The 25,871-nt window shown below is 39.1% G+C and overlaps 5 protein-coding genes and 2 long non-coding RNA genes across 10 annotated transcripts in view; 3 read left to right on the top strand and 4 right to left on the bottom strand.

Annotated features, from left to right (window-relative positions):
• The window catches only part of LOC149618334 (uncharacterized), a 35,254-nt gene extending 30,693 nt beyond the window's left edge, over positions 1 to 4,561 (bottom strand). Inside the window, exons 1-2 of the mRNA XM_089855562.1 lie at positions 4,178 to 4,561; positions 2,476 to 2,925 (exon numbers count right to left, since the gene is read on the bottom strand). The gene's annotated coding sequence lies outside the window, so the exon portion shown is untranslated. The remainder of the gene's footprint in view (positions 1 to 2,475; positions 2,926 to 4,177) is intronic.
• LOC149618333 (uncharacterized) overlaps positions 1 to 25,871 on the bottom strand; it is an 84,959-nt gene that overhangs the window by 35,117 nt on the left and 23,971 nt on the right. Inside the window, exons 5-7 of one of the 2 annotated variants that reach the window (XR_016375497.1) lie at positions 25,651 to 25,857; positions 25,378 to 25,570; positions 24,787 to 25,257 (exon numbers count right to left, since the gene is read on the bottom strand). Coding sequence is in view for 1 of the 2 variants with exons in the window: in XM_089855554.1 (XP_089711680.1) it covers positions 25,047 to 25,257; positions 25,378 to 25,570; positions 25,651 to 25,857 (611 nt within the window). In the remaining variant the exon portion in view is untranslated. Of the gene's footprint in view, positions 1 to 23,469; positions 25,258 to 25,377; positions 25,571 to 25,650; positions 25,858 to 25,871 lie in introns of those variants that run through there. The other variant, XM_089855554.1, reaches the window with a different exon arrangement.
• Positions 5,539 to 6,821, top strand: LOC149618335 (uncharacterized). Its single transcript, XR_016375170.1, has 3 exons — positions 5,539 to 6,341; positions 6,424 to 6,645; positions 6,721 to 6,821. It is a non-coding gene; the product is annotated as an uncharacterized LOC149618335 (long non-coding RNA).
• Positions 6,187 to 7,833, bottom strand: LOC149618336 (uncharacterized). The gene is made up of 3 exons (XM_089854084.1): positions 7,526 to 7,833; positions 7,060 to 7,464; positions 6,187 to 7,000 (listed from the first exon to the last, which is right to left on the bottom strand). The coding sequence occupies exons 1-3, from the start codon at positions 7,787 to 7,789 to the stop codon at positions 6,263 to 6,265; spliced, it is 1,407 nt and encodes a 468-aa protein (XP_089710210.1). The 5' UTR covers positions 7,790 to 7,833; the 3' UTR covers positions 6,187 to 6,262.
• LOC149618337 (uncharacterized) lies at positions 8,119 to 9,651 on the top strand. The gene is made up of 4 exons (XR_016375385.1): positions 8,119 to 8,970; positions 9,065 to 9,262; positions 9,346 to 9,474; positions 9,541 to 9,651. It is a non-coding gene; the product is annotated as an uncharacterized LOC149618337 (long non-coding RNA).
• TBC1D16 (TBC1 domain family member 16) lies at positions 10,130 to 19,337 on the bottom strand. Of its 3 annotated transcripts, none has more exons than XM_089855537.1 (11): positions 19,180 to 19,337; positions 17,180 to 17,806; positions 16,901 to 17,117; positions 16,695 to 16,830; positions 16,144 to 16,424; positions 15,801 to 16,065; positions 14,283 to 14,529; positions 14,067 to 14,208; positions 13,697 to 13,980; positions 13,423 to 13,609; positions 10,130 to 12,206 (listed from the first exon to the last, which is right to left on the bottom strand). In XM_089855537.1, exons 2-11 carry the CDS (start codon positions 17,794 to 17,796, stop codon positions 11,691 to 11,693), a joined length of 2,892 nt encoding a protein of 963 aa, XP_089711663.1. In that variant the 5' UTR covers positions 17,797 to 17,806; positions 19,180 to 19,337; the 3' UTR covers positions 10,130 to 11,690. The 3 variants fall into 3 exon arrangements, with proteins under 3 accessions (XP_089711663.1, XP_089711661.1, XP_089711662.1); XM_089855535.1 differs by having other exon boundaries at positions 16,662 to 16,830; XM_089855536.1 differs by having other exon boundaries at positions 16,662 to 16,830; positions 17,180 to 17,803; positions 19,180 to 19,240.
• Positions 20,233 to 22,593, top strand: LOC149618339 (uncharacterized). The gene is made up of 6 exons (XM_089854857.1): positions 20,233 to 20,331; positions 20,764 to 20,862; positions 20,924 to 21,056; positions 21,143 to 21,494; positions 21,554 to 21,801; positions 21,864 to 22,593. The coding sequence occupies exons 1-6, from the start codon at positions 20,311 to 20,313 to the stop codon at positions 22,529 to 22,531; spliced, it is 1,521 nt and encodes a 506-aa protein (XP_089710983.1). The 5' UTR covers positions 20,233 to 20,310; the 3' UTR covers positions 22,532 to 22,593.

A 25,871-nucleotide genomic window follows, 5' to 3' on the forward strand; every position in this document is an offset into this window, starting at 1 on the left:
GTGTTAATTTACTTTAGTACGATCATACTATATTGTGAGTAAAGAATTAATTTATGGTAAACCAATTCTTATTGGGCAAAAAGGCACCACCAAAATAGAGAGAACTTGGGGCTCCTTTAGTGATGGGAAAAACGTTTCACAAATCACTTTATACTGACGTCGATAGTTTATAGAAATGGGCTGCGACAGATTATCTTGGTAGTAACAGCCGTTCATCCGAAGTCAAAAGGGGGGATTGTAATGTACATTTTCCGAATCATTAGCTATTGGTACTGCTACCTTAAACGGTCGCCAAAAGTATAAAATCTCTGGTGAACACTTTACCAGACGACAAAGTGATTTTTTAGTCGGCTTAGGGAATTTTTTTTTTTTTTTTTTTTTCATTTTTAAATTTATGTAATAAAATTTTCGTTTGAAGGAAATTCGATAAAATAAATAATATATATGCGGAGTGGGTTTTGGTATTTACATTTTGCTAAGTTAAGAATAATTGAAAAAGCTTCAGGTTATTTTAAATGGAAGATTTAAATAAAAAAAACCCACTATTTTTAACACTATTAAAGCCTCTAAACTTTAACAAATAACTGTAAGTTATCGTGGCTTTGCATACATATTTTTTGCATATGACCTGTAGGCTGTCATGCATAAATACATCAACTGGTCAGTGCCCCTGACCAACAATAAAATGCTGTATAACTATTTATATATTTAGATATACAGGGTGTTGCAAAAAGGGTGGGGGTAATTGTAGGACCGAAGTACTGTACATGAGTGGGATGCGTGGATGGTTCTATGGGAAATCAACTGAATGTTAAATGTAACTTCTATGACCAGCCCTTAGATTTTGATTGAGCCCCACAAGGGATGCATGCACCCCCTAACCCACAAGTTATAAATGAATTAACATTGGAGAAGTGTTTATGATTGGATGACCCCTTAATTAAATTTAATGAGTAAGAAACTGAACAGACAATGCTAAGGGGGCACCAACCATAAACACTTCTCCAATGTTCATTCGTAACTTGTGGGTTAAGGGGTGCATGCATCCCTTGGTGGGGGTTCAATCAAAATCTAAGGGCTGGTCATAGAAGTTACATTTAACATTTCATCGATTCACTCAAAATTCAGTTGATTTCCCATAGAACCAACAACCACGCATCCCACTCATGCACATACTTCGGTCCTATAATTACCCCCAACCCTTTTTGGAAGAACACCCTGTACATACACATATAGAAAATCAAATGTTGAACCATCAGAGGTTCTTGGCCTTCAATATCTATCCTTGGGTCTTATTTGGTGCCCATCAAAAAGCAAGTCTACTATTTTTTATAGACACAATGCATTGTCCCCATCAAACAATCTAAGTCTCCGTCCCTCCAACCGGCATAGTGGCGACCCATGCAGCACCAAAATTGACAGGACTTAAGCCTTGGTCGTGTATCATTCTTTGATGACGCAATAGAGGCTATTTTGTCCAAGAAGAATTATTATTGGATTTTCCCCCAAACTATATTGAATACGCCCACGTTTTTTCGGGTTCATCTTTAAACAGTAAATAACATAGTGTTCGATTGTATTGTATGAAAATGTCAAAGAGAACAGATGAACATAAATAACAACCCGCGGTTTGGGTTAAAAAGGAAAATTTGAATTCAAAGAATATATCTGATCAGAAGTATATAATACTTCTCTTAAGGAGAGAAGTGTACCACACCATAAAGCGGGTACCGTAATTGTAACATGATTCTTCCATCCCAACCAACTTCAGAATTAACCTTTATTATAGCAAGGTTAATTGCTAAACCGAATCACATACGCCGTTAATTCCTTATCATTACTATATCTATTAGCGCTGCTTAACTATTTGCCAAGGCGCATGCATGCATGCGCTTGTGTGTTAATTAATTTTTGTCCCACGTCAATTAAGACAATTAAGGTTTGTTGGTTAATTGATTGATTGCTGCATTGGGATTTAGTAAACAAATAACAAAGAGTTATAGTTAATTCACCCTAGCACGGTGAGCGATAGTTATATACCCATCTTAATTAAGTTTGATGAGCGGGATCGAGCAAATTAACAAAAAGGGTCTGTCTCCCTCGCCTGCTTGGAAGGATCATTCATGTTACATAACTAAAGAATATTAAGAGATGATACAGAGTGGCTTTCACACTTCTTCAGTATTATCCCCTTCTGACTATAAGTAACATCGCAGGGAATTTAATAATAAGTCTACATGATTTATTAAATGATCCCTTTCAAAGGTCAGGGGGTCAAATAGAGTCTGGTGTGTTGAGCACATCTTTACTTTTATAAGACAGTATGTAGACAACAAAGACGTAATTTAAGATATGGCTTCAAACAACAATTGATGATTTTGGTGCAGGACTGGTAATATTGAAGCTTGACCCCAAATCCCCAACCCACTACAACGCATGCGCAAAAAACAACGCGTAGATAAAATGGTGTCCTACCTCACAGCCAAGATGTCCGCTACGCCATCAAACTCCTCGAATCCTTTATCACTATCCGCTATAATGGTTTGATGTCTCTTGATGGTTGCCTTCTTGATTTCCACTCCAGGGTTTAGTCGTCCTTGTGAGAACTGTCCAACAACACCAGTGTTCGTTGTTGTTGTTGTGCTTGTATTTGTATGTCTCTGATGCGACGAAGACGATGATGACGTACGCGTACGCCTACGGTTGTGGTCCTTGACCTTAGTGGGTACTTGAGGCGGTGTCACAACAGGGTCCGGTTGTATATGCCTACGCGGAGTACTTTGAAGAAAGAACCGGAAACGCGGACTACGCGAGGTACTACTTCCGGATGATGTAGAAGTCGGGGTGCTGTTCACATCCTCCTTGGGTAGTTCCGGTAAATCTTGACCAGCTGCGCGACCCCGAATGGGTTTAGTCTTGCTTGTTCTGAAATTAAAATTAAAGAAGTCAAGTTAAGTTTGGTTAATATAACGTTGGTTATAACATAAGTTTATAAGTGATATGTTCCTTCCATAAGTATGAATGGCACTACCTATACAAGTTCGTAATGCTACTGAGATGGACTTACAGTACTCGAGATAACTAGTTCGAGAAGGAGAACGACGGAATTAAGCGAGTCAATTGAAGTCCTAACTACACTCGGTGGTGGTTAATTAATTTTGCAGCTAGGACCAAGTTTCATCTAGGTCCTATTTAGTCTGAACTTACTAAGCCCAAATTTGACAGCAGCGCCTCCTCACCAAAATTACAAGCTCCAGTTTCTAAGTTACCAGTGACAAACTTATGGAACATATCTTATGAATAGTTATTTTATAAAATTTTGACAATCGGAATTGGCTCGTTGTCATAGCAACGCCACCATTTTGTTTCGAAGCCAAGTATCCAAGGGGTAAAACACTAAAATTCTATTGAAAATGCTTGTACCTACATCTACGAATTCAATTTAATAAAAATATTTCTACCGGAGATCACGTGGTTTTAAACCAAATATCCCGCGAAAAAATCGATATTCAAAACAGATTCCAGCGACCGCAATTAGTTTTCTATACGAATTTAATTAACTTACAGCGACTTTAAACCCACTTTGAAAATTAATTTTAATTATACTTAAAATAAAAATTAAATAATTAAACATAATATTTACATTATCACATCTAGCTTGTCCAAAATGAGAAACATAATAACATATTTATTTATTAAACATCTACAGCGTTTGAGATCCACGTAAACCTAAACAATTTCTCTTAAGTCTTAACCCTTACCTAATCTTAAAGATTTCAAACAATTCTTATCTTTGGATTAAAAGATTAAAGATTTAAGGGTATTTAACACGTCTCGTGATCATAGATTACAAACAAACCTTTGAACCTTTCACACCGTTAAACGAAATCATTTGTTTATGTTAGCCTAGTTAAACCAAATTATCCAATAAACATTCCGATGTACTTATGCTGCATACTTAAACCAAAACCGAAAACACGCGTGTTGTGTTGCAATTAGACATCAATTAAGTTGTTTCCCATAGTTTTTGCAATTAACCGAACGCTAATTATAGTTAATTTCACTTAAAAATGTTAAATATTAACTTAAGAAACTTTACAAAGCCATACAATTACGAAATAATTAAACATAACTAAAAATTCGAAACACTTTTAAAATTGAAGCCTTGGTCGCTCACCTGTAGGATTCCGTTTTGGCGCTTGATACCTGTTGATTGTTTACCGAAATAAATAAACTCCAGTGTCTTAAAAAGGCGCGAAAACACCCTTAAAACAATTACTAATTACTTAAAATAAATATATACATATAAACACTTGTTAAACTTGCAAACTTTACACAGAACGCGTAAACATTTTTTAAAAGAATATTCATTCAACTTATAAAAAAACTTATTAAAAAAACGTGCAGACGAAAATTCCTTCACCGGGCATACCTAGCGCGATACCTTAATCACGTGGTATAAATACGCCAATAAACAGACGAGTTTAATGCCCCGTTATATGCGAAAAAACGTAAAAAAAATGTTTCGAAAGGAAACGCCGAAATACGTTCCTGACCTAAGGGGAAAATATTCTCCTAAACCAGTTTCAAACTAAACGTTCAATTGACTAATAACATATACCGCAATACGGGTTACGTTACCATAAAATACCTGTAACTGTAATGGTAATCCTACCTAAAGTTCAACTTAACTCTGCAGTATTAAAAGATAGAAAAAATACAGGAGAATACTGTAGTATTAAAACTACCACTTTCCCCACATTTTGGGACGGGTTTGATGGCACTTCTGGAGGTCATTTAAGAGGGAAACTTGATTTAAAGTGGACACGCAACAAATGTTATTGATACTTGAAAAATAGAGTATCGAAACGAGTGGGCAAAGTACTAATTGTAATCCATGTACACACTTTCTGTATTTCTCTATTTGCTTTTGGTACTACCATGCATTATAAAACATTATTATTTCCCCTTAGCGTTGTCTGTTCAGTTTCTTACTTATTATATTTAAGGGGGTCATCCAGTAATAAACACTTCTTAAAATGTTCATCAGTAACTTGTGGGTTAGGGGGTGCATGCATCCCTTGTGGGGTCAAAATCAAAATCTACGGACAGCGTGATTTCAGTTCTACTTTAAAGTTTGGTGGTAAGAAACGTTCAGAGAGGGTACCTTAAGGTAAAGCAGGCGGTTCTTGGTAACAAAATCCCCGTGAAGAAGTAGGCCTACAGTAGATGGACCGGCTACAACGAGCTAGCGAGATATAAGAGATGAATTGAAATGAGATTTAAAATAAGAAATCCCGCTAAGTTTGAGACTTTGAGTTGAGTAACTAACTTCCGATTTTATTATAAAATATCAATGAACTCTGCGATATTGGGGAAACACCCATTTATAATTAAATATTCATGGTATTAGACTATTCCATAAATTAAAATAGGGAAGCAAACGCTACAGCTACGGGGAGATAACCTTCTCGTGTTATCTCCCTCGCGCCAAGCAAGAAGCACGTGACAGCTAGAGACAGAGCGTGAGACGGCTAGCCGCCCAAAGCGTGTAGATAAAACTCGGGTTAACTCTGTCTGCCGTTGCCTCTTGGTTAGTGTCAGGGAAATGAACAAAGAGGGCGGACTCCCGGCCCAGTGGGGGCTTGCTGCTCTGCAACTAAGTTGTGGAATGGTCTATTAAGGGTACAGCGTACTCGCTAGAAGGATAATATCTTTTGTAACGTCCTAGCTTGGGAGTCGGGTTATTTTTCTTAGAAAACTGTTAGATTTAGCGAGGAATTTGTTTATTAAAGTATAAGTAATATTAAAAGGATAAGTATGATATTTTCTTTTTTTGAAGTATTGTTAAGTTTCTTTAGCAATAAATCCTTTTCAGAAAAGGGGCCGAATTTAGTATCGTCTACTTAATGTTTGGGTAAGGACGGAACATCTTGACAGTGTGTGGACAACACAGACTTTAGACAAGACTTCGAAGTTGCTAGTCCCGCCTTAAAGTCCTTTTGTTTTAAGTTATATCTTAATTATCCACATTATGACGTAATACCGGCTGTCAGTCTTCAGAACGCAAGGTGTTCAAACTTACGTGTTGCAGACTTTTATTAATAATAAGACCCTTCATGAACTTATTTTTTTAAATAAATTAACCATTTATTTCAATATAAAATTAAATACAATTCCTTCTATACAGAATGGTCAAAATTCTAACAATAAATACATTCAGTAATAATCACCGGTTGTTTAAAAACGAACACCTAGACGGTTAAGCAAGTACTTCTTTACCGTTGACGAATTTGTTCCACAACGCTTTCTCATACTGAGTCTGAACAACGTCACTTCCGGTTTGCACAATTCCATCTATGTACGAGTAGGGATCAGTCAAATTGGTGGCCACATCAGTTACAGCGGGTTCTTTCTCACTAGTTGCATCAGTTGTCCAGGCATTGACATCAGGAAATCCATCAAGTTCAGCGTTGGAGTCATTCTTGGAAGGATTGATACCATCGAGGTCTTTTGTAGCGTTGACATCAGGGAACCCTTCAAGTTCAGCGTTGACAACGTTCAAATTATTATCCGCGTCAAGTACGTTGGTGGAATCGACTTCCAAGTCTTCCTTGGCTTCCACAGCAACCATAACAGGAGCAGGTACGTCACGAAGACTTCCGCCTTTCCCGGAATGGGTCAAGTCCAGAAGTTTATTAAGTACGTTCTCGAACTCAGTCTCGGTCAAGTGCAAGTTGGACGAAGGCAAGTCATGCTTTTGTTTTCCTGGTTGTCCAAAATGGTTTGGGCTGTGGTCTGGTGTTGGTACTGGTACTTTGCAAGATATGTCGTCAGGTGTCTTCTTGCAGTTGTTAATCATGATAATGGTCATGTTGTTGGTCGTATTGGTATTTCCAACATTGTCTATTTCAGAGTTGGCAGGGAAGGTTAAATACAATGTCTTGTTGAGACCGGTCACTAGGAGATGACCAAGTTGGGTTTGCGCTGCATGGTAGACCTGCAATGAAAGTGCGTTAAATTGCACCTAAAGGGGCTTACGGAATTATGTTGACTTACCGGTGCCAATGGTCGGTAACTGTAGAGAGATTTAACAGGAGTCGCGGACATCTTAATGGGCGCGTAAGTAACCGGTTTATAAACCCACGGCCTATACGAAACCGGCTTCCATGGTGCATACGTGGGCAAAGGCTTAACATTCCATACCCATGGCTTCAAAGTCGGTAGGATAATGGGTTTCCATGGAGCATAGGTAGGTAATGGTTTCAATGAGGGTAATGGCACGGGTTTCCATGGTGCCAAGGTGGGTAACGGTTTGAACACCCATGGCTTTAATGTGGGTAGAACAACCGGTTTGTACGGCGCTAAGGTAGGCAACGACCACGTAGGGTACTTGTTATAAACGGGGTACGACTTAACAGGGTATATTGGTTGTGATTTAGCGGGATAATACGCTGGTAATTTCTGTTGATGGTTAACGTTAATATTGGGTGAACTTAACTAAGTTAAACTTCAAACATATTACCTTATTATGCACACAAGGCCGTCTTTTCAGCAAGTACACGTCAAAATCGCTATCGCAAGGATTAACGCGATATGGTTCAACTTTGTTGATGTTTGGTAATGGCCGATAACGTGGTTCAAACGCGATTTCGTCCCCAAATTCGTCGTATCTAACCGGCACGTCCTCAAGGTCATCTTCTAAGCTAGTATTTGCGCGAAGCTGACTTGAACCCTCTTCAACAAGACCGAACATGCATAACGCGATCAAAACCGAACAACTCAACATGATAACTTTATTAGATATTGACAACTATCACTAATAAACAACAGACACTGAATGATAATTTACGATAGGTTATCAGTCATTTTATAGTCAATTTGACACCCATAGATGAGTCTACCCGGTGATATAAAATAGGCCTAAATAGACATTTTTAATTACGTTTTTTTATAACCAATATCGGAGCATTTAATTGTTATAACTTCGGAAAGAGCAGGGAGAAATGATGTAAGATGGAGTGGTAAAGATGATGGCCGACCTATGCACCTGAAACTCTCCCAGGGTATCTTGCGCACGCCCCTACCCTTTGATAGGTGATTGTTAAGTAAAGTGCTGCCCCCTAGCTCCATTATATTTGTATGAGAACTAGCTTCTATTTTAAAGACAGAGGAGGGGCCTCTTTTACGATTCTGTACTGTACAACCCTACCTAAACGCCACTGAGGAATATGCTGGGAGGACTTCGGTGCCTTAGTTGGGGGTACAGAGGCAAAGCAATAGGTATGGGGATTACCACTCCATCCTTCTCTCCTTTAAGTTTAGACCACGTGTTAAAAAAGTGGGAAAACACTTTGACTAGCACTACCATCTACAAAGATATTTATAAATTTACTACGGAATTTTGATGTTCGTAAATATTTGCAAAAGCTACAAAGATATAGCTTGCAAACTAAAACAAATATTACATGATTTTGTTTGGGGCATGACTTAGCATAAATTAACCAAAATTATAAAATATTATAAAATCGATTTTGGAGTTCCTAGAAACATCTCATCTAGTCCGCGAAATTAATCAATAAATTCAATGACGCGCCATAAATGAACCAATCAGATAACAGGGATGAAGATGCTAGTAACAGAGTTGATGTACACCAAGTGTCGCATACGATTTCAAAAACTCTAGAGAAGTACTGAGATAAGCCACAAAGTTCTGAATATCACATTAATTTCCAAGGTATGGTTAATTGACCTTTAGTTACACCTATTTACGTTTAATTGTACGAGATGACGTCATTGAGGGGTTGCCTTCATCACTCAGTCTATATTAACTCCTAAAAGGATAGGTCTCGCCCAATTCCCATCTCTCAGATTAAGTAAGTCTTTTCGGTTTAAGTACAGCACCAACTCGACGTACTTATGTAGCCCTCGCATCGAAGATATTTTAAACTCATCAAAAACTGCATAATGGTAAGTACTTCAATTCAATTCAATTGAACCTTTATCGACACAAAAACTCAAAAACACTCCTAAGCTTGTTATGCTTTGCTTAAATTAACAACAGGTGTATTCACGTACGCATTATTAACCAATCAACGCACGTCTAACCCTTGTCTATCAAAGACCACAATGACCCAGTCTCCCAAAGGACCCAGACCAGACGTACTGTTTTATAACAGAACATCATAACCCCATTTGGAAGCGGCACATCACGAAAGCGTTATATGGCTAATGGATTCGCTCTCTGAGGCTGTCTTCCATTGTAAGTATAATAATTTGTACACTATGAATGCATACAGCCAATAGGAATCATAGTGCAAGCCATATCTCCATGTATTATTAAAGCTACTTCCGTCTTGACCCAAGATATTGGGTGACAAACCTGGACATCACGCAGGTACTATGCATTGTAACTCTTATAATATGAGTTGCTTAACCTGTCTAGTAATCCTCCTTGGAATTATCAACCTATAGGTTGGTCTTAACGTAAATGATAATGCAAATTTTAAATAATTAAATATGTTATTATGTTCTCTGTAGTTTGCTGATGCAGTATTTGATGACTTTAAAATTATTCAAGGACTAATTACAAAACTTAATTGTTCTGTAACTAAGTTAATTGGACTAATAAAAATGTTCATAATTGAACTCAATGTCCATGTTTTATTTCAAATGATGCAATAGTTAATAAAGTATTAAAATTCAACCCCGCAAACATAACTTCAACGTTACGCGCGCATTTTCTACGCGATGTAAATATTCCCGCCAAAAAAATTTAAAAAGGGCCAAGGCTTAAGATTTCAAAAACACCTCCGACAGTTATACCAATAAAAACATAATTTAACTTAAACTTACCTTCAAAAGAGTTCCTCAATGATTTCCACAAAGTAATTACAGTTAACTTAGTTAATTACACGATCATTTATTGGATCCAAGTTGAAAATAGTAGATTAAATGACACCGGTAACCCTGTATATATTTACTATATCTATGGTAACAATAGCAGACGGTTTCAAAACTCTACAAGAAAAATTTCAAACTCGGAAACGACGCTAAACCAACGACGGAAAAACAGCTATAACATTTTTAAGAGCCCCTTAAATAAAATAATTGAACAGAACAACAACGATAAATTTACATTATATTTTATTTATAAATTAGAAATATAAGTTAGCAGACAAACTTTATTTTTTTAGGGTAATTGCATGTGAGGGATCTATATATGGATGCCTTCGATTAGCTCAAACTATTGTTTATTTGTTTACATCTTTATAAATGCAGAAATTTTGGGGAGGTTACAGTTGATATTACAAAATACTTATTCTGCGGATTGCACAAAAGTATTATTGAAAACAAAATAGTTGCACTTGCTAATAAAAATAACCCAATTATATTGAAATAGCACTTAAAGGAACATAGGTCAAAGGCCAAAACCAGGTCACATATTTCCTACCCCGTCCGTTTCTTTCAGGGGTCATCCCTAAAGTTATAATTAAATTTTACAATATTGCATTAAGAGTGTAAAGAATCATTAATGCGAATTTTTTACATTCAACATCGAGATTTCCTTTGATTATCCTTTAACACACCTTTAACGGTAATAATTAATCTCCGTTTTACATTTTTTTTTGACACTAGGACTCCACAACACCTAAAGCATTCACCACCGTTAATCCGTTAAACTCAGGATAAAATTTGTACAATTTAAATATTTTAGATAAATATAACCATAACTGTACACAAAATTGTTGGTGTTGTTGATAATTTCAAATTAAAAATCTCATTCAATCGTGATTGGTTAATAAAAACAATAAAACTGCGTCTTAAATGCTATGCTTTTCGTAATTTCCTTATTAGTTGGCAAGGCTTAACGACTTAGTCTCGTACCTTTCTTAATCTTAAATGCTAAGTTATTAATTACGATATTCCCGAATCCCGATGCAACTGGCAAGGCTTAGCAACCTTTAAGAATCTTAAATGCAATTTAATGTTTCGATACAGTTCTTTCAATTACAGCTGCCAAGGCTTAGCGAGTTTAAAGTCACCTAACCAGTAACCTACAATTCTATGCCTGAAAACCGTTTCTTCATTTCGCTTCTATTTCTGATGCAGTTAGCCAAGGCTTACTTTTAACTAACTAACTAACGACTAAGCCTTGCGAGTTACGAGTTACATCGCAAATACCACCAAGATGGCTGCCATATTTGAGTCGAAATTGCCGAGGCTTAGCAATTTTTCTAATAACCTTGCAAGTTCTTTAATAAAAGAAAATTCCACCTACCTCTTTCGGATTCGGACGATATCATATTCTTTATTTATTTTAATTAAGATCAAAGTTGCCAATCAATTAAAATTAAACGCAATTAAGGGGTGATAAAAATCATAATAGAAATGACTAGAGTTAAATACATCGATAGGCACGTTGATATATTATACTTTTAAAACAATTATTTATATTTATCATCTTTGGCATTCATTATATATTATATTTACGTTATAATAATTAATTTCTTTGTCGTAATTAACATTAAGTAAAAATAACTAAGCTAAAAATATACTATATGGGGGTGGGGGTTAAAAAATAAAAATCTCAAAGGGTGTATGTATGATTTGGTGTATAATTCTTATTTGGGAGGGTGTAAAATTAAAATGATATGGTGTAAATTTAATCTGAAACCGAATCTCAATCTTTAATCGCCTTGTTTGATATATGGCGATTCTTGACCCCCATAAGGACACGAAAGTCCGGGATGACTACCGCGACACTCTAACAAGGGCACGTGACCACTGTCCCACATCCCAGGCCCGCATAACTGACATAATTTGGCCAAAGTGCACGGAATTACGGCTAAAGTTCTAAATTGGTGTAAGAGACCCCGAGCTTTACGTAAAATCACCTCACCATCCATATGAAGAGCCAAGCTGCTAAAGTGCAGTAACATTTCGTCGGAACGTAAGCCCTGTTCAATGACGTCACTACCGTAAACGGCCACGATGGCCAGACACAGGAAAAGGTGGAAATAGTCAGTTTGATAATGAGCCCAACAAGCTTCCCACATACTAAGAGCTTCCGATTCGGGGAATTCGCGTTTGAAACAAAGTAATATCCATCGATGGGCAAAGAGTAGTTCGTAGCCATCTTTAATGCTCGATAAGTATTCGTAAAAGTCAGGGGTCATCAGGCGTAAAAGCTCCAAAAGATAGTTCTGGGGGAAGACACGTGTACGGGACAGTTACCATCATGACCTTGCAGACATTACTCAAGGTTATGGCAAGTAATTACGATGGTTATTTACTAGGACTGACGTGGTACATCGCGAAAGGGACCTATTGTACTTACCTATTCAGGTTATCGCGCAAGTAATTACAAGGACTATTCACTAGGACTGACGTGGTACATCGCGAAAGGGACATCTTATAATTACTTACCCAAGGTTATCGCAACTAATTACAATGACTATTCACAAGGACTGACATGGTACATCGCGACAAGGACCTCTTGTTCTTACTTGCTCAAGGGTATCGCGAGTAATTACAAAGACTATTTACTAAAGAACGGACGTGGTACATCGCGACAAGGACCTCTTGTTCTTACTTAACCAACGGTATCGCGAGTAATTACAAAGACTATTTACTAAAGAACGGACGTGGTACATCGCGACAAGGACCTCTTGTTCTTACTTGCTCAAGGGTATCGCAACTAATTACAATGACTATTTACAAGGACTGACATGGTACATCGCGCAAAGGACCTCTTGTTCTTACTTACCCATGGGTATCGCGGAAGTAATTACAAAGGCTATTCACTAGGACTGACGTTGTACATCGCGAAAGGGACATCTTATAATTACTTACCCAAGGTTATCGTGCAAGTAATTACAATGACTATTTACAAGGACTGACATGGTACATCGCGAAAGGGACCTATTGTACTTACCTATTCAAGGTTATCGCGCAAGTAATTACAAAGACTATTCACTAGGACTGACGTGGTACATCGCGAAAGGGACATCTTATAATTACTTACAAAAGGTTATCACAACTAATTACAATGACAATTTACAAGGACTGACATGGTACTTCGCGACAAGGACCTCTTGTACTTACTAACTAAAGGTTATCGCAACTAGTTACAAAGACTTGAGGTGTTACATCGCGCCAAAGACCTCTTAATGTACTAACTCACTGTTATCGCGAGTAATTACAATGACTATTCACTAAAACTGACGTGGTACCTCGCGCCAAGGACCTCTAGCATTTACAGACTAAAGTGGTACATCGCGCCAAGAATCTCTTGTACTTACAGACTGATGAGGTACATCGCGTTAAGCACCTCTTTCACTTACTTACCCAAGGTTATCGCAAGTAATTATACTGCCTTTCAACTAAAGAACTGAAGTGGTACATAGCAAAGACACTTACCAAATTGACATCCATATCGGTGTCCTTGGGCGAACTGAAAAATATCGTTTTCTGCATAAGTCCAACGAAACACCAGAAACTTTCAGCTTCGTCATGAATCTCGGCTAAAACGGGCGCCAATAAATCGGACATTCCTTGCGTATAAGCGATAGAAGGATTGTAGATGGCATAGCTTAGAAGAATATTCCTAATAGACGGCAACAGGACAATAACATTAAAACCCAACCCATCCCCCGTCCCCAAGTTACCATTGAAGTAATTAGGGTTAGCTTACTCCATTATCTTAATATTTGGATTATTTTCACCGGCAAAGAACGGATTGGACCGATCAGTTCTAACTACATCCTTTTCGATGATGCATTGAACCGTTTTCCAAAAATGGTCCTTCTCTTCAGCGCTCATCAATTCACGTTTTCTCCTGATGGCCTGATATTCAATGTAGCTATCATTCCTGATTTGCTCGCGCTCGTCAAAAGTAGTCTGAAAGGCGTAATGTCGAAGCAGGAAAGGCCAAACATCTTTGCGGAGACGTCGGTCCAAACCCCCAAAGAATATTGCCTTCAAACCAAAAGGACAACACATTCAAGCCATCCATCCAACCCTACTTCTAAGACCTCTTTAGAAGACTTAGGTTGACCTCTAACCTTTCGTAATTGAAAATCATCTTCAACCTGTCCATCAATATTCACGAATTCTCTCCACATCTCTCCATCAACAGGACCGTAAACACCCTCTTCAGGATGGCATTCCGCTTCCGTAAATTGAGGTCGACAAACCCAAAACTGCCTAATTTGCGTCAAGATCGAGGTACTTAAGTCTTAAGAACGTTTTAGGGCCTTGGTTGGTCAATATTGACGTACCTATAGGGGCAATTTTTGTCTTTCTCCTTCTTTTTATGGTTTCTAAAGATGCCACCACCGACATTGTTGCTATTTATGTTTGATCCTGATAGAAGATGGTTGAATTCTTCAAAAACTTGAGCTAACCTGTCCAGGCCACCATTATGGAAGTGAAGAATCTTGTACTGACTCTCGCGACTAGCTATCACCAGTTGGCCGCAAGTTTGCTCCTTATCACAGAAGAATAACCGAAGAGATCGCATCTGACCTATTTTTTTCATATACCTTAGCATTAGGGTTGAAGGTCATGATGACCAAGCTACACCTAACTCACTAGCATTGACAACCAACCCTTCTTATGACCCCTACAACATTGTTTTCAAAAGAAAAGCGCGAAAACCACAGCAGAAATATCAAAGACCTTGAGAAAGTGTTTGAAGGTCATGATGACCAAAGCTACACCTAACGCGCTAGAATTGACAACCAACCCTTCACATCACCCTACAACATCGTTTTTAAAAGAAAAGCGCGAAAACAGCAGCCGAAATATCAAAGACCTTGATAGTGTTTCAAGGTCATGATGACCAAGCTACACCTAACTCACTAGCATTGACAACCAACCCTTCTTAAGACCCTACAACATTGTTTTTAAAAGAAAAGCGCGAAAACAACAGCCGAAATATCAAAGACCTTCAGAAAGTGTTTGAAGGTCATGATGGCCAAAGCTACACCTAACGCGCGCTAGAATTGACAACCAACCCTTCACATCACCCTACAACATCGTTTTTAAAAGAAAAGCGCGAAAACAACAACCGAAATATCAAAGACCTTCAGAAAGTGTTTGAAGGTCATGATGGCCAAAGCTACACCTAACGTGCACTAGAATTGACAACCAACCCTTCACATCACCCTACAACATCGTTTTTAAAAGAAAAGCGCGAAAACAACAACCGAAATATCAAAGACCTTCAGAAAGTGTTTGAAGGTCATGATGGCCAAAGCTACACCTAACGCGCGCTAGAATTGACAACCAACCCTTCACATCACCCTACAACATCGTTTTTAAAAGAAAAGCGCGAAAACAACAACCGAAATATCAAAGACCTTGATAGTGTTTCAAGGTCATGATGACCAAAGCTACACCTAACTCGCTAGAATTGACAACCAACCCTTCACATCATCCTATAGCATTGATTTTAAAAGAAAACCGCGAACACAACAACCGAAATATTAACGACCTTCAAAAAGTGTTTGAAGGTCATGATGACCAAGTTACGTTTAAGCCACCCTTCACATCATCCCACAATATTGATTTTTAAACCGAAATATCAACGACCTTTGGTGTTTGAAGGTCATGATGACCAAGCTACGCTTAAGCCACCTTAGCGCTAGACCTTTTGTGCTTTGAAGGTCATGATGACCAAGCTACGCTTAAGCCACCTTAGCGCTAGACCTTTTGTGCTTTGAAGGTCATGATGACCAAGCTACGCTTAAGCACTAAAAGGAAGGACACCACAATAAATTTAAAGCCATACTCACTGAGATCAACAGAAAAGAGTCCGCACGAGCTCTCTCTGACATTGGAATAGTTGCAGATGGAAGAGGAAGCTGATATCCTAGATCCTGGACTATGAGATCCGTCACCGTGACAATTATTCTGACTAGACCAACCACCACCGGTTAAGGACGCGCTTCCAACTAGACTACCTCGCCTATGACTATGATTATGACTAGCAGCACCATCGGGAAAAGTTAAATTGTGAGCGTGAGCTAGCGATTCCGGAGTACCCTCAACGTATAACAGCTGCAAACGATCCCAAACCAAAAAACCATCTCTTACCTCTTTGGAAACCAATCCCCCTTGTTAAAAATCATCACCTACCTCTAATTTAAGTGGTCCTTTTGCAGTTGAATTCATTCCCAATTCGTCATCCTCATCAGGACTATCTGGGTAATCCTTGTTCGAAGTTGTTGGCGTGGTACTTGAGGACGAACCTTGATCCCCGTACTGTTGGAAATCAATGACTTGATTCTTCAAGGTACTTGTTGTTGAGCCGGCATTTTCTTGACTTAAGGTCATATCCGTAAGGTTTAATTGACTAGTATTTGTCTTTGGCAATGGTTCGGGTCCTGAGGGTAATTCCTCCTTGGAACCGTCTGGTACTGCGAATTTAAAGAACACGGGGAACACATCTTGTAGTAGTCCTTAGGAAACCACAATGAAGTGATATGACTTTGTACAGAAGTGACTACTATTGTGACCAGTGACCACTCTTGGTCAGTTGGTCACTTAAGAACACTTAAGAACACTTAAGTATCTAATGGTAAAAGGGATTGTGCAAGAAAACCACTCCACTTTCACAAAGAGTGTAGATATGTATGTTAAGCATGACAACCCACAGTTCATGTGGCTGTCCATGTCATTCAACCCACTAATCATAGACTCCAATGCCGCTGTCACTTCCTCAGGTCCAATTCCAGAATCCGATTGACTCTGACTTTGGCAAGCGTTCTGCGTTGATCCATTGCCATTTGGTAGAAGTTGGTCCTTCTTCTCAAGAAGACTGGACTGTAAACATTACAGGACACGGTTAACCGCTCTGGTTTCAGTTCCTCAAGGTCCTGTTTCGCGTACTCACCTGTTTAGGTGAGCCATCATGACTAATGGGTCCAATATACGAGCTTTCGCACGAGTTGCAAGTGAAATCTATCGTATTGTCCTGAGATATGGACGACCCTGGAGTTGACGTTTCAAGAGCATTGTCGACAGTCGTCCAACTGTCCAAGCTCTGTAAGTCATCCCTAGGACTTCCAAGATCGGACACGGTACTACTAATACTTCTCCGATCACTGTCCCTGAAGACACAACGTCATCATTAGACCTTAAGGGTGGGGGAAGTGTCCATGAACTGACTGACCCTCTGCATAAGAAGGCGATTGATCCAATATCTCCGTAACATATCCTACTATCATTGTTGTTTGAAGGTGAGGCACTTCCGGAACGTAAATTACCGGGTAAAGAGGTAGGATGATGGGTATGACTCCCACCACCACCAGAGACGGAAGAACCGGCTAGGCTGGAATGTGTAGGACTGGGACAGGCACTGCTACGTTGACTTCGACAAGGCGACGTTCCAGGAGTTCTATTCTCCAAACTACGAGGATTCTTTTTCAGCGTGGCATTAGGAATCCAGTTTAGGATCAAGGTACTGCCCAATTGGTCATCGTCGCGAGTTCTAATGCATAGGTAACCCGGGTGATGGTCAATGGCTTCCGCCCTGATAGGCACGGGCGGGTGAACGCAAACGTTATTTTTACAAAAGACAACTTCGCCCTCCGTTAAGGAGGATGGTCTGGGACATGCGCTTTGGTTACTGTTACGTCTCCTTCGTTGTTGTTGTTGTTGGTTTAGAGAGGAATTGGAACAAGAAGAAATGATAGAAGGGGATGGTGGTGGGCATGGGGTGGCCTCTACTTGGCTCCCCAGCCTTAGAAAACTTGACGCTTTGTGGAACAGCGTGTTGAAGCTAGCCATTAATCAGCTGCTGAAATATTTTGTAGTAATAATCAGCCCTAAGAATGCACGGGGGACCAATAGATAAAGGTCAGCCTTCAAGAATGTGACGTGCCTTCGAGGTTACCACTGTTAAAGCAACAGGCGGCTCCATTATCACCCCTAGCATTCTGGGTAACCTTCTGGGCATGACTTTTATCTTACCAAAGGCAGGAACCAATCAAGGTCTTATTGGTTCCTGCCTTTGGCTTAACTAGCCTTTACCAAGCTTAGCCACTGCGCAGTAGAAAAACCATCTTTAAGGGGCACCAACGGAGCCGCCCTTTACTTTAAGTTCTCTTGAAGCAAAGCACGTGTCCAGTGATCCCTACAAGTTCACTTTCCTCCTGAACTCCAGTTTTGGCGGGATTTTTAAGTCCACAAATTCATCCTGCTTTGCCAGGTTATATCTGGAGTTCGCAAGGAAAGTCACCTTCTAGGGGACCCGCGCTTTGCTTTAAGGCCCCTTCAGACGATAAAACTTATTGACTCATTTAGATGAGTTAAGTAGTGGGTCGTGTGAACAGAAGTTGGTTATGCTTGCATCAACAAATTATAAATTAATCACAGACCGATTTTTCCTGACTAAACTTTTTGACTCATCTAGTTGAGTCATAAGTTTTATCGTCTGAAACGGCCTTTAATTTGTCAACAAACAATGATGAACAATCGCGTAGTACTTTATAAACACACGTTTCAACTTCTATATTGTTCGTACCTGTACCCAACCTAAACCTAGTTACCTTTAGAAACGCCCCCCATTCTACAATTATCATGTCAACGTAAATCCATGGATAAAGGATGCCCGTGAGGAAATTTTCACGCTATAGGATAGGCAACTCCCTATCTCCGACGGCAGCTTAATCTGTATATACTCTGTTACAACATCGGTTGTCAACACGCGCAAAGCAAGGTCTCTATAAAACGTAGCTTTGTGCATGCTGACAAGAGACGAAAGAAATACTAATTTTCGGGATTTAAATCTCGAGATCCTGAAAATTAGTATTTGTTTTTCACTTGTCAGCACGCACAAACCTACGTTACAGAGATAATTATGTTCGCGCGTGCTGACAACCGAAGCTGGAACAGAGTATATATTTAATAAGCTGCGGTAGGGAGTTGTCTATCCTATAGCGTGAAAACATTAACTAGCGGGCATTATTTATCCATGGTAAATCAGTACATTGCCCCTTTAGACAAACCAAGGCTTAGAGCTTACCGTATGGTAGCGCGACAAAAATGTATAGTAAATCAAAATTACAGTGAATAAAAGTCTTAGACTTATACAGAATGATTTAATTACGATTAAAACACCATAATCACTAATTATTGTTACAATTAGGATAAAAATAATAATGTATTTACCATTTATTCACCCGCTGTTTCCGACGTCGACTCGTATGAAATTCCCGTACTGTTATGATACGCTGTCGGAGCCGGAGACCAGAGCCTACTGTATAATATTAAATTAGTAATAGAGGTCTGCGTAATAACCTCAAAAAGGGCTTGTTTTAAAAACACAGGCTTTTGTGGCGGGAAATTGAAACTGCACTTTTATCATGACATAACTCCGATTCTAATCTAAGCCTACTTTAGACCTATTTTGTTTACTGTTTTTGTTGCTATTGTGATAAATATTTTAATCTACGCATCTTTATCATCAAGATAAGATGTAGTAGAAGGTTTGGAGGGGATTATATCATTTCTATAAACTATTATTTTCGTAAAAGAAACTAACTCATGGCAATGACACACTAATCTGAATTCTTTATTAATTATTATCGATAAATAAAATAAACAATAGTTAACCATAACTATTCAATTCAAGACGTGTCTTGCGTATAACCTTTGAGCAGCTTGGAAAGTACCTAAATCCCAGGTGTGAAAAGCTCAAAGGCTATAGATTCATCCATGCTGAGTTGTTCAAAAGCATACATTGACACATTGTCCATGGTCGTCTCGTCAAAGTGTTAACCTGTCCTCCTACAAAAAAAGAATAAACCCCATTGCTAAGCCCCTTAGACATATCTCACCATAAAAGTGCAGTGAAGTTATTGAAGGTAGTACCTATGCCTTTTCAAACGGCGTACGATAACACAAGCAATACCTTTATCAAAGGTAGACACTCGTACTGAACATTACTAGGTATTCAAAAGGAAAGGTGAATGCTCGATGCTCCTGAAGTACTTTTGTCACATTAAACAGTGAAGGACTGAGATGTATATTTCAGTTTACCTTCTACCGAAGTCGACGATGGTTATCGAAACGGTAGTTTTAGTTAAATTATTTAAAAGGTTTGATAAGAAGAGCTCTACGTTTGATTGTGTTTGTGGTTGTAATCAATTGATGAAGATTTGATTATTAAGAATCGATCCCGTGTCTCTCGTAATTAGTTATCTCATTTGTGTTGCAAAAAGGGGGTGGAGTTCGAATTAAAAAGCACATGCCATTGACATACAAAGCCCGATTACAATTAGTTTCAATTAATACTTAATCATGAACAGTTCCGTACAGGAGGTAAATACATTATTAATTTTTTTTTAGTTATTTTGGAAATCATGAATTTAAATAATTTAAAATAAATAAATTTAAAAATTGAGAGCAACAAAACTAACAGGTTTTTCTAAGTGAATTTTAGTCAGGTCCAAGTCGCTCAAACAGTATACTATTACAAGTTTAATTACAATTAACATTTGTTGTTAAATTAGTTAATTTTAGAATTAATAAATTAAACCTCTTTACAAGCAGAACCAATAATATTTTACTTTCTAAAATAAGTTCTTATCTCATATACATCGTTTTCATACAAGGAGAATTGATACCATTTACACCAGAAGGCCAGGCTACTTGGCGGACAAAAAGCAGTACCAAGTAGCCCGAACTCCTAGTGTAAATGGTATCAATCATCCTAGTCTGAAAACTATATATGTATACTCTCTTAACACAAAGGAGGGACCCTCAACAAGTGGACATGTCCAAAATTCTAATGAACAACCACACGGAGTTGGAAGCGTTGGACAGTTCCTTCGAAGAATTACCCGCACGGGGGTAAGTACTGAAGTATTTACAAATGTACTTATACAATGACTTAATCTTAAATACTTAACAGACGAAAGAAGACGATGACCATACGCCGCTGATAACCACACATGGCATGTCCTTATGGGTCGCGACGGTCTTCATCGTGGGTGAAATGGCCGGAAGTGGAGTCTTGGCCTTACCAAAAGCCCTAGAAGGAACCAGTAAGCCGCTGCGCATTAATTTCCATAATTAAATATTCCACATTATGCATTAAGTCTTTGATTATTTTCATTTTGACACAATCTAGGCTGGATTGGAGTTCTAGTTATAGTATTCTGTTGTTGCAACGCCTGTTACTGTGGAATGCACTTGGGTAAATGTTGGTTGATATTAGAGGAACGCTGGGAAGAATACCGTGGTAAAGTGCGGTATCCTTATCCCGCCATTGGAGAACGGGCATACGGAAAATACATGAGGAAGTTGGTATCACTTTGCGTGGACATTACATTATTCGGGGCTTCTACCGTGTACTTACTACTATGCGCCGGATTGGTGGGTCACCTGGCGCAGAGTTCCGGTATTGTTTTCTGCAATTGGATACTCATACTTGGTGCTGTCCTATGCCCTTTCACCTTTTTCGGAACACCGGCGGATTTTTGGTAATTGTACTAACGAATTCTTGTTATTGTAAGTCTTACTTGACTTAATTTCAAAAAAGGGGTGTGGCTGTCATGGCTTTGGTAACAACAGCGGGCGCTTGCCTACTGATCGTCACATCAATAGCCACTGATGACCGAGTGATCCCACGTGACACGACGTTTTATCAGACTCCTTCCTTCGAGTCGTTTTTCCTTTCGTTCGGGACCATTATCTTCGCATTCGGAGGGGCGTCAACATTCCCAACGTTCCAGAATGATATGAAGGACAAGAAACAGTTTCCAAAAGCAGCCATCTTTGGATTCATCGGTAAGTCTTATTAACCTTTTACCATCATTTCCTATACTGAAGACCCTTCATTACGTGCGCAGGTCTGGCATTGTTGTATTTACCAGTTGCGATTACTGGATACACCGTGTATGGTAAGACGGTTGAGGACAATATTCTGGACTCGGCACCCGATGGCAAATTAAAACAGACTGTCCAAGTGTTCTTGGCTGTTCATTTTCTGACCGCGTTTCTGATTGTCTTTAATCCTCTTGCCCAGGAACTTGAAGAGATGTTTAAAGTACCTCATGGTAAGTCAAACCCAGTACCCACGATGATCAGTGCCAAGTACCATCATAATTTCTTCTCCTTAACAGCCATTGGTTGGCGACGTTGTCTACTGCGTACAGCAGTCATGATCTTCATAGTCTTCGCAGGAGAGACCATTCCTCATTTCGGCAAGATCCTAAGCCTTGTAGGTGGCTCAACAGTTACCCTTATGACCTTCGTATTTCCTCCACTGTTTTACATGAGACTCTGCGATCAAACCAACCCAACCTCCCAAAGCCGACTATCCTTTTCGGACGCCTCCTTAGCCCCAGCGTGGCCAAAGCACAGGATTGGACTGGGTACACGAGTCTACTTCTACGAGATCATAGGTCTTGGCATCTTGGGCGGTAGTGTGGCGACTTACCAGGCAATAACCGGTATTGCTGATCCAGCAGCTTTCACACCTCCATGTTATATTAACAGCACCGCTGCTGGTTCCTGATTAAGATTTAAAAACCTGTTCCTATTTAAGTAGTTTTGTTTAGGAAAATAAAGTTATTTTAATGAAAACGTATGTTTGTAATTAATTCACAGAAACTAAAGCAATTAGAGCTTTAGTTTTGACTTTATTTAAGCCAGTATTGTCAGAAAGACTTTCGAACACGTAGTTAGTCCAAGGAGATTTTTCAACAAAAACATAGTACAACGCGATTTTTGGCCACGCCCCTAGTTCCCGTAGAATTTGAACACGCCCCGTGATGACCCAGAAACCTGTTGAACACGCCCCTAATCTCAGGAGACCTTTGAACACGCCTCTTGGTGAGGGAACAGGGAAGCCCTTCAAAACGCCCAAGTCCCGGGAAACCTTTTGAACACGCCCCTAGATGACCCTGGAGACCTTTGAACACGCCCCTAGATGACCCTGGAGACCTTTGAACACGCCCCTAGATGACCCAGAAGACCTTTGAACACGCCCCTTGATGACCCGGGAGACCTTTGAACACGCCCCTTGATGACCCGGGAGACCTTTGAACACGCCCCTTGATGACCTTGGAGCCTTACCAACCACGCCTCTTATGCCACAATACATTTGAACACGCCTTTCACCTCGGGAAACTTTTGAAGAATAATTCGAAACTAAAACTTTATAGTAAATAGAAATATATTTTGTGTTTATTAATTCAATCTTCCTTCTAAACTCTGTCAGTTTCATTTTTACCATCTGGACATTTTTTATTATAAAAAACACTTTCAAAAAAATTAACTTTAAACTAATAGCGTTTTCCTTTGGGTCCTCGCGGAGCGCTCCCATGGAGGAACAAAACTAGGAGATCCTGTTCTTCAAAAACAGTCTTTAACGAAGCTGGAAACTACTACTACCATTTTTATTGCTCCTTGGGAGCGCTCCACGAGGACCCAAAGGAAAACGCTATAATATCATCATTAACCATTTATCGTCACCGGGTTTCGCAACAGCAACGTCATCAAATACCAAACGCGACGCAATTCAAAAACACAAACAAATTTCAAAGAAAGCTACGCAAACTCCTCTATGAACCCAACCAATAATAATTGTACTCTTGCACTGTACCACCTTAATTACTTTACACTTTTGACAGATGATGATCGTTGTGTTGCCCGCTTCGTTAAGCAATTATAATTGTGTGTGTGTGTTAAAATAAATTCTAAACTTCATTTAAACAAATGTATAACATAGATAAACGTTGATTCATTGATTTATTATCAAGTTTGAAGTTGATGATCCAATTTTGGTGTCAACAACAACAAACTTGAAATAAATCTTAATAGACCGTTTTCAAAAGGGGGGGGGGGGGGTTACAGTGTCGTCTGCTTGAGTTAGGGTTAAGAAGGAAAGAACATTGATGCTTGATTGGACGGTAAGTGGACGCAAAGACGTGGTTATTAAATAGGGCTTCAAAGTTACCAGTCCCGTACCAAATTTGGATGTTCTGTATTGTTTGAAGCCATATCTTAATTAATTTACACGTCTTTGTTATCCAAATACCGTCCTATCAATGTTCCTTCCGTCTTAAGAAATCCAAAGGTCACAGGTCAACACACCAACCATACTCTAATTGACCTCCCCCCCCCCCGACTTTTGAAAAAGGGTCTATTGCCCTCGCACCAGTTTTATCAGATCTATTTTTTATATAGGCCTAATTTTAAGCCTTGTTCTTCTTTCTTACAGATCACGTGATATGTCTACGATCTCTAGGTATAGAGCGCGCGCAATTCATAAAGCACGTGACCGCTGTATCAATACAGTTGCACGTGCATTTTTAAAAAGAAATTTAAATATTTAAAAATTAGCAAGGGCGAGGGCTAATGGCGTCAAAGATTCAAAAAAATTCGCGCAGATCACGCACGAAATTCGTTAATTGTAGATTTACATAATTTGCCGGGTGTATACTTACATACCACCATCCATAAGTTTATAAGTGATATGTTCCGTTCCATAAGTACGAATGGTACTACCAATACAAGTTCGTAATGCTACTGAGAGATGGACTTACAGTGCTCGAGATAACTAGTTCGAGAAGGAGAACGACGGAATTAAGCGAGTCAATTGAAGTCCTAACTAACTAAACTCGGTGCAGGTGGTTAATTAATTTTGCAGCTAGGACCAAGTTAATTCCATCTAGGTCCTATTTAGTCCGAACTTACTAAGTTACCCAAATTTGACAGCAGCGCCAGCTAACCAGGCGTATGTCGCTCGCTTTACCCTGAATCTATGACCTCCCTACTTCAATTAATCACTTCAAAATTACAAGCTCCATCCAGTTTCAAAGTTACCAGAGATTAATTAACAAACTTATGGAACGGAACATATCACTTATAAACTTATGATGTAGGCCTAACATTTGACGGTACGGTATCCTTAAACACCAGCCAATTACTGCAGTCCAATTAACAATTAACACACCTGTTCATTTTAGCACGTATAGTTTTGTAGGTATATTTATATATATATCGCGGGATGTTTTTTTTTAATATGTTTAGTACACTGTGCTGTTCAACGGCGTGGTACTGTTGAATATATCAGTTTCGTTACCACCACTTCCGGAGAAGTCCAATAGGTAACACGGTGGCATGAAAGAAGAACTTCGAATGATGTCCGTAATGGCCGAATAAGTCGAAATGGTTCCACCAATAATTCCCAGAATTATGCTGATGTATAAATAGATCTTTTCGTATATGGAACATTTTCTAAAATCGAAACAAACCAATAACCAATCAAAAACAATTAGAAAATTGAAAGATCCTTTCAAAAGGGGCGGGGCACCGCAGAATCGTCTGCTTGACGTTTGCTTCTAAAGTAAAACTAACCTTTCTGGCCAATCAGGATGAGTGTCCGCGCACAATTTCATATAGAAAATAGCCGGGAAAATGTAACTGGTCAAGGTGACGGTTGAACCTCCAACTAAACTTAGAATCTTTCCGAATTGCGGGATGGTCTCAGCGACAAAGACAACGGTGACCATCAACAAGGATCGAATGATAACTCGTTTGAAGCTGAACCCTGATGGACATTAATAAACAAAATTAGGCTTAACTGTTATTGACCTTTACCTTTAGAAGGGTCAATAACTATCTTCGTACTCTTTGGAACTCGGAACAAATCTTCAATTTCTTGGGCAGTTGGGTTGATAAGGATCAAGAAGGCGAAGAAGAAGTGACCGGCTAACAGGACATCGGCTGAGGTTTTAAGGGCACCGTCGCTAATGGACATAACAACGTTGTCCTTGACATTACCACCGAAAACGGCGTAACCGCTAATGGATACCGGTAGGTACAGGAACAATAGACCTGATAGAAAACAG

This window comes from Phalangium opilio, unplaced genomic scaffold, assembly GCF_054372755.1.
Source record: "Phalangium opilio isolate 3A_F unplaced genomic scaffold, DU_Popi_V2 ptg000209l_1, whole genome shotgun sequence".
NCBI lineage: Eukaryota > Metazoa > Arthropoda > Arachnida > Opiliones > Phalangiidae > Phalangium > Phalangium opilio.